The sequence below is a fragment of the Branchiostoma lanceolatum genome, chromosome 6, assembly GCF_035083965.1.
Source record: "Branchiostoma lanceolatum isolate klBraLanc5 chromosome 6, klBraLanc5.hap2, whole genome shotgun sequence".
In the NCBI taxonomy this organism is placed as follows: domain Eukaryota; kingdom Metazoa; phylum Chordata; class Leptocardii; order Amphioxiformes; family Branchiostomatidae; genus Branchiostoma; species Branchiostoma lanceolatum.
This window is the reverse complement of record NC_089727.1, coordinates 1,802,470-1,811,068: the sequence shown is the minus strand read 5'-3', so window position 1 is coordinate 1,811,068 and position 8,599 is coordinate 1,802,470. Positions and strand designations below refer to the sequence as shown.

The following is an 8,599-nucleotide window of genomic DNA, read 5'->3' as shown; positions in this document are numbered from 1 at the left end:
GCCTGTCCGCCATTTTAAATGTCGGAGTTTCATGACCCGAATCCATTTTCAGGACAAATCAGCGCCTTAGCAGCTAATCCACCAACGAGACCGTCAGGTAAGGCATGTTTTAACTGTCTGGACACTCTATGTCTGCGAAATCGTTTGCAATGATTTAGAAACAAAGTATTGGAAAATCAGTGATCGTTCCTAAGTGGGAGGGGGGCATAATTCTAGGAAAACGTCACCTAAGTTGGGTAGTGACCGCAGGCCGCAGTATTGCGCACACTACTAACTGTAATATTACATGTTTATCCGTGTCGATGTCGGTCAGTTTGTGGTCCTTAACTATAGGAATCCCCATTTTCGAAATCCTGTGTACCGCTTCCTTGTGGTCATCGACAAGGAGTAGAAAATTATGCGACGATGTCGGTTTTACAACCGTTTGGCAACCATACGACTCTGAATCATTTTGATATCACTGTGGGAGGTGTCTTAGTAAATTGAAAGTCACGATTTGTTTAACATGCGTGTGAACGTGTGTGTATTTGTTAGTGTTTGTGTGCGTTTTGTGTGCGTGTGTGTGGTGTGTGTGTGCTGTAGTGATACGGAATACACTGTGTTTTATTTTATATTTACTACTGTTCCAGTTCAATATGTCGGGTGTAGATACTATGGGAATGTTTCCTATCTTCTCATGTTGGACGATTTGTTGTTTTTCTTAGAAATGGGTGAAAGAAGCAGTCAGGTTGCTATGGATAATATGCCAACTGCACAGCCTGGGAACGAGACAAGTAGCAGTGAGAAATTGGACACAGAAAGGCAGCAGGACAAGGGAGGAGACATTCGATGCGAAGTAGAATCTGACAATCGTTCCCTTCAGGTTCAAACCAAGCAGGCGAAACGCACTGTGGGCAAACGTACCGAATGTAACCATAGGGCAACCTCAAATGCTTACCTATTAAGACACAAACGAAAACGCACTGCTGAGAAATCGTATGAATGTGACGAGTGCGACTATTCTGCTGCACGGGAGGGCAGTTTAGATCGGCACATGGCTAAACACACCGGCGAAAAAACCTTCATGTGTGAGGAGTGCGGATACAGGACGGCTGTTAGGTCTCGCCTATCCAATCATATGAAAATACATTCTGGTGTTAAACCGTATAAATGTGACCAGTGCGAATATTCTACCGCACGGAAAGGAAATTTAGACCGACACATGACCAAACACACCGGAGAAAAACCCTACATGTGTGGAGATTGTGGATTCAGGACGACTTTCAGGTCCTCCTTAACCAAACATATGAGAACACATACCGGGCTGAAACCTTACAAATGTGACCAGTGCGACTATTCTGCTGCTGTAAAATACAGTTTAGACCATCACATGGCTAAACACACCGGAGATAAACCCTACATGTGTGGGGAATGCGAATACAGGACTGCTGCTAAGTCTTCCTTAGTCGTACATATGAGAACACATACAGGTGTGAAACCCTTTAAGTGTGAACTATGCGAATATTCTGCCGCAGAGAAAGGTACTTTAGACCGACACATGGCTAACCACACCGGAGATAAACCCTACATGTGCGACGAGTGCGGATACAGGACGGCTGTCAGGTCTCACCTATCCGAACATATGAAAGTACACTCAGTTGTGAAACCGTATAAATGTGACCAGTGCGACTATTCCACTGTACGTAAAAGTAATTTAGACCGACACATGACTAAACACATTGGCGAAAAACCCTACATGTGCGGGGAGTGTGGATACAAGACTGCTGTTAAGTCGTCCATAGCCGCACATATGACAACACATACAGAAGTGAAACCTTACAAGTGTGACCAGTGCGACTATTCTGCTGTATGGAAATCTTCTTTATATCTTCATGTTTCTAAACACACCGGAGATAAACCATACATGTGCGACGAGTGCGGATACAGGACGGCTGACAGGTCTCACCTATCTGTGCATATGAGAAAACATACAGGCGAGAAGCGCTACAAATGTGACCAGCGTGACTTTTCCACTGCACGTAAAGGTACTGTAGACCGACACATGACTAAACACACCGGCGAAAAACCCTACATGTGTGGGGAGTGTGGATACAGGGCGGCTGTTAAATCTTCCTTAGCCGTACACATGAGACGACATACAGGTGTGAAACCTTATACGTGTACCCAGTGCGACTATTCTGCAGTATCGAAAAGTCATTTAGATGGACACATGACTACACACACCGGCGAAAAACCCTACATGTGTGGGGAGTGCGGATACAGAGAGGATGTTAAATCTTCCTTAACCATACATATGAGAACACATACAGGTGTAAAACCATGACAAGACATACAGGCGAGAAACCCTACAGATGTGACCAGTGTTACTACTGCTACAAGGAACATCTAAAAAAAACTTGCAAAACTTGCAACTTGGCAAAAAGAAAAACGTTATGAACAATCAAAATATAAATGTTATCAGTGCGACTATTCTCCTTCTTGGGAAAGTGTTTTAGACCTACACATGGTCAAACACGCCAGTGAAAAGGCTTGGATTACGGGTTGACCGGGATGGAACTTATATTAACTGCTATAACTATCTACTGTCAAGCAGTTGTCAATATCCACCAAATTTCACTATTGTAGTTGTACTCAGAAATCTATGTCTCATAAAAGATATGCCGCCTTCTCGTTTACCCCCTCTTTCTGAACGCCCATTGTATATACATATCTTACTGGATAGTTGCTGTTGCAAACATAAATAGAACTTTTAGAAATATTTTCGTTGTAGAATGGTATATCATTGTTGTAATGCTAGTAACGAAATAATGATATTAATAGCCGAAGGTTTCATCTTGTAGCTAGCCAAACGACAAGGTAACACTGTCGATATTGACTTTATACTTTATCTTCTTAGTATATCATATAAAAACATTGTTAGATTATATTCATTTCATCGGTTATTATTATTACATGATGATGCCTTTTAACATGAAAATCAACTGTTCTCTTCTATCAACTATTACTGAACATGGACACAAAGTTTCAGCTGTTTAAATCAATGATTTAGGTTTAAATGGAAATTCAGTTGAAGCTAGGGTCTGTCGATGGTGACAGTGTTAACAATAAAGGTAAACTAAATGTGCCAGGCTTCGCGATTGGTCATGCACTAGTAAATCCTGTGTCATATGTACGTCTTGGAGTAGACATTGACAATAAATCATGAGGACAGTGAACATTTAAGACCTAGAGTTTTTAAGTTAGGATTTTACTGGGAACGTATGGCGGTTGCTAACAGGCTATCCATTACAACGAAAGGGCAATTGACATGTTGAAACTCGTATGTGATGATCCAACACACCCTGGCATTGTTTCCACATAGGGTAGTTTAAAACGCAGAAGAGTTCTGGATTCAACTTGAGTTGATCATGATTTCAGACTGAGATACTCGAATTGATTAAGCTCAATTTCTATTTGTTGTAATTGCACATTTTCACGTTTGTTTTTTTAGACATGCTTGTGCTATCACAACATTTTATATATCAGAATCATGATAGAACCTCGTTGATCTATGTACAAAGGGGGTATATGTGTTGCAGCTAATAGACTATGTGATCCATAATATGCATTATCATGAGACATTTCCATTTCACACAAATTAGATAGTGATCTTTTGTATACAAAAGTTTACGAAATGTCGAGAAAATATAACGAAAGAAATCACAGCATTGTTTCATTCATTCACACGTTTGCCGTTGTTTTATTGGGTTTGTTTCCTCTTATTAAGTCTTAATATGTCTTAGGCTGGTGACGTTATCCTGTAAAGTGTAATTCTTCAGATGTACAGGCATACAAATCGTAGAACGATATTGGGTTATGAACATACATTAGACTCATGAGGTAAACAAATAGTAGAAACTGGCCATCACAGGATGAATATTGGTCAGAGGAATATGAAATGTCTTAAGTTTCCTAGCTTTTGGTAAGAAGTATGAATGATTCACATGCCATTAAATCTTGCGTGTTTTATAAGATTTATCTGCCATCTGCTTCCTAAGTACTGCGACTATCGTGCGATAAACGTCACCGGGCTCTAAGGTATCTTGACCCAGCTTTAGATTACAAAACTCTTTAAAGATAAATCAGGTGAGTTTGGCAGATGGTACTTAGTCTTAGCGCTAGATACAGCACTATTTAAGATCCCAGTACTCTAAAATCATCCAATACATTCAGCTAAAAGAATGACATATACTGTGTAAAACAAATAGATAAATAAATAAATAGATTGATCAGTTTTAGCAAATGCTTTTGATTTTAACTTGTTACAGCACTATTAAGAATAGTCAAAAGCGTCCTGGTACAGGGTGATCCGTTACGTTGTTATGTGCAGTAGGGTGTAATCAGGTTTATCAAATTTGACCTTCGACCTCCTTGGTCAGAAAAGGTCATTTTGCCTGTCCGCCATTTTGAATGTCGGAGTTTCATGACCCGAATCCTTTTTCAGGACAAATCAGCGCCTTAGCAGCTAATCCACCAACGAGACCGTCAGGTAAGGCATGTTTAAACTGTCTGGACACTCTTTGTCTGCGAAATCGTTTGCAATGATTTAGAAACAAAGTTTTTTATATTGGAAAATCAGTTGTTGTTGTTGTCCTTGTTTTAAAATCAGTGGTCGTTCCTAAGGGGGAGGGGGGCATAATTTTTAGGAAAACGTAAACTAGTTGTGACCGCAGTATTGCGCACCCTACTAATACTATATGTTTATCCGTGTCGATGTCGGTCAGTTTGTGGTCCTTACTATAGGAATCCCCATTTTCGAATTCCTGTGTACGTTGTGGTCATCGACAAGGAGTTGCAAATTATGCCACGATGTCGGTTTGACAACCCTTTGCAATTTTATTCGATTCTGAAGCATCTATCACCGTGGATGATATCTTAGTAAATTGATAGTCACGATTAATTTTACATTCTTGTGTATGCGTGTGTTTTGTGAGTGCATGTGTGTTTGTGTGTGTGTGGTGTGTGTGTGCTGTAGTGATACGGAATACTACGTGTTTTATTTTATGTTTACTACTGTTCCAGTACAATATGGCGGATGTAGATACTATGGGAATGTTTCCTATCTTCTCATTTTGGACGATTTGTTGTTTTTCTTAGAAATGGGAGAAAGAAGCAGCCAGGTTGCTATGGATGATATGCCAACTGCACAGCCTGGCAACGAGACAAGTAGCAGTGAGAAATTGGACACAGAAAGGCAACAACAGGACAAGGGAGGAGACATTCGATGCGAAGTAGAATCTGACAATCGTTCCCTTGAGGTTCGAACCGAGCAGGTGAAACGCACTGTGGACAAATGTACTGAATGTGACCATAGCGCAACCTCAAATGTTAACCTATTAACACAAAAACGAAAACGTATTGCTGAGAAACCCTACGAATGTGACGAGTGCGACTATTATGCTGCACGGAAAGGGCATTTAGACCGGCACATGGCGGCTAAACACACCGGCGAAAAACCATACATGTGTAAAGAGTGCGGATACAGGACGGCTGACAAGGCTTCTCTAGTCAAACATACAATGAGAAGACATACAGGTGTGAAACCCTACAAATGTGACCAGTGCGAATATTCTACTGCATCGAACCGTGATTTAGACCTACACATGGCTAAACTCACTGGAGAAAAACGCTACGTATGTGAGTGCGGATTCAGAACTACTCTCAGGTCTTACCTGTCCATACATATGAGAAAACATACAGGTATAAAACTCCATGAGTGTCAACAGTGCGACTATTCTTCTCCGCGTAAATGCAATTTAGACCAACACATGGCTAAACATACTGGCGAAAAACCCTTTATGTGTGGAGAGTGCGGATACAGGATGGCTTTCAGGTCGCAACTATACATACATATGAAATCACATAAAGGGGTAAAGAAACTAAAAGTAAAACCATTTAAATGTGCCCAGTGCGAATATTCTACTACATGGAAACATTCTTTAAACGTCCATATGAGAACACATACCAGTCTGAGACCCTATAAATGTGACCAGTGCGAATTTTCTACTGCATGGAAAGATTCTTTAGACAAACACATGGTTAAACATACTGGACAAAAACCCTACATGTGTGGAGAGTGTGGATTCAGGACGGCTCGCAGGTCCTCCTTAACCACACATATGAGAACACATACCGGTCTGAAACCCTACAAATGTGACCAGTGCGAATTTTCTACTGCATGGAAATATTCTTTAAACGTCCATATGAGAACACATACCGGTCTGAGACCCTATAAATGTGACCAGTGCGAATTTTCTGCTGCATGGAAAGATTCTTTAGACAAACACATGGTTAAACATACTGGACAAAAACCCTACATGTGTGGAGAGTGTGGATACAGGACGGGTTTCAGGTCCTCCTTAACCAAACACATGAGAACACATACCGGGCTGAAACCCTACAAGTGTACCCGGTACGACTATTCTGCTGCTGTAAAACACAGTCTAGACCATCACATGGCTAAACACACCGGAGATAAACCCTACATGTGTGGGGAATGCGAATACAGGACTGCTGTTAAGTCTTCCTTTGTCGCACATATGAGAACACATACAGGTGTGAAACCCTATAAGTGTGATCGGTGTGACTATTCTGCCGCGGTGAAAGGTACTTTAGACCGACACATGGCTAACCACACCGGAGACAAACCATACATGTGTGGAGAGTGCGGGTACAGAACTGTTAGGAAGTTGGACCTGTCCGGACATATCATGAGGAAACATGCAGGCCAGAAACCCTACAAATGTGACCAATGCGACTATTCTGCTGTACGGAAAAGTCTTATAGACGAACACATGGCTAAACACACCGGTGAAAACCCCAACATTTGCGTTGAGTGCGGATACGAAACGACTGTCAGGTCTGACCTATCTGAACATATGAGAAGACATGCAGGCGAGAAGTCCTACAAATGTGACCAGTGCGAATATTCTACTGAACGGAAAGATTCTTTAAACGCACACATGGCCAAGCACACTGGAGACAAACCCTACATGTGTGGAGAGTGTGGATTCAGGACGACTTTCAGGTCCTCCTTAACCGAACATATGAGAACGCATACCGGTCTGGAACCCTACAAATGTGACCAATGCGACTACTCTCATCTCCCAAATAAACATACCCCCCGGAATAAACATACCCCCCGGACAAATCTTCAAAATCTAATAAACGTACCCCCCGGAATAAACATACCCCCCGGAAAATGACCAAATTGACACATAATCTGTGTCTATGCTACTTCTGTCCTAGGGAAAGGAGATGATAAGCAGGTAGGTTCTTTTTATTCGTTTAAGCCTGATTTACTTTTTGAGATTTACCACATTTGTGGAAAGATTGACATAACAGGTGACTATCACGTTTTCAAGATGTCAACCCTGACCAGACTGTAAGGTTTGATCCACTCACACTGGGAAGGACCCCTACTCTTTGTAACTCTTTAATGTATAGTATCCACAATTTTTTGCAAAAATTGGGCATAGGTTCCCCGCTATGACCCCTAACCGGGGGCCAACGGTGCTTCAAATTCAACAAGTGAAAATGTTCATGATACATGCATTTTCTACTTGGAACTTAAAGCAAGTGATCAAGGAAAATTGTATAAGGTGACATCATCAACCACAAGTTAAGTCGCCAAACTTCTCAGTTCACTTCACACCTTCACTCTTTCACACGTCTACTCTTTTTTCATATATGTATCAACATCTAGAACTTGAACAGAAATTACAATATCCTGAATATATGCTCAGTGAAAGTATTACTTATTTGTAAAAGCCATATAGAAAAGGATGAACTTGCCATTTATCGTGTTATGCATTGCATATAAAACAAAATCACATTATTATATAATGTTAAGGACATTATCATATATTGACCTTGGTTCAGTGTTGTTGCAATCCAAACAATTTCAAATCCAAAAATTACCCTTGTATGTAGAAAAAAAACTTTCATTTTGAGAGACTAAATTGTCAACAAATTTGTTATTTAGATGCCTCAGGCTTGTACAATGTTGCAACATGGAGGTTTGTTGGCAACAAACCACAGGGTTCTCATGTTACACATCAAAGGGCCTTTGAAAGGGTGAGACAGACAGTAGTCATGGTAGCGGCACCAACACAGTAAGGGGCGGGGCTTACACGCAAATTTCTTGGAAAGCTCCGGCATTCTTTCTCTAGAGGAGTGATCTTTTTTAGAGCATTTTTATGTGATAATAACGGTGACTAGATTGCAATCTAATTTTGTGTATAGACTTTACTATATAAAATTCTTTTTGTTAAATTACCATGCACATTTCTGACTAAGGCAAATGGGTTTTATTTATAGATCAAAAAAAAATGTTTCCCCTTCTTCGAGGTGAGCTCCTCCATGCATGAGAGCCTTTCCCACGGACTATCACTGCCATGCGTCTTAACTGTGGCGATTTTCGAAGGACTAAATGTTTATGTTTGTGGTAGGATTGAAGCGTTTTGGTACATTTTGAAAGTGATTATACAGTTTGTAATGCTAAGACACAATTTTTACGTGGTGTTGTTTTTAGATTTTCAAAGTTTTTGGGAAAGGCTGT

The 8,599-nt window shown here is 40.7% G+C and overlaps 1 protein-coding gene across 3 annotated transcripts; it reads left to right on the top strand.

The window, feature by feature from the left end:
• Window positions 1–8,374, top strand: LOC136436125 (zinc finger protein 569-like). 3 transcript variants are annotated; one of them, XM_066429874.1, is made up of 2 exons: window positions 1–97; window positions 5,137–8,374. In XM_066429874.1, exons 1-2 carry the CDS (start codon window positions 19–21, stop codon window positions 7,242–7,244), a joined length of 2,187 nt encoding a protein of 728 aa, XP_066285971.1. In that variant the 5' UTR covers window positions 1–18; the 3' UTR covers window positions 7,245–8,374. The 3 variants fall into 3 exon arrangements, with proteins under 3 accessions (XP_066285971.1, XP_066285973.1, XP_066285970.1); XM_066429876.1 differs by lacking the exon at window positions 5,137–8,374 and adding an exon at window positions 705–3,723; XM_066429873.1 differs by lacking the exon at window positions 1–97 and adding an exon at window positions 4,408–4,528.
• The last annotated feature ends 225 nt before the right edge of the window (window positions 8,375–8,599 follow it).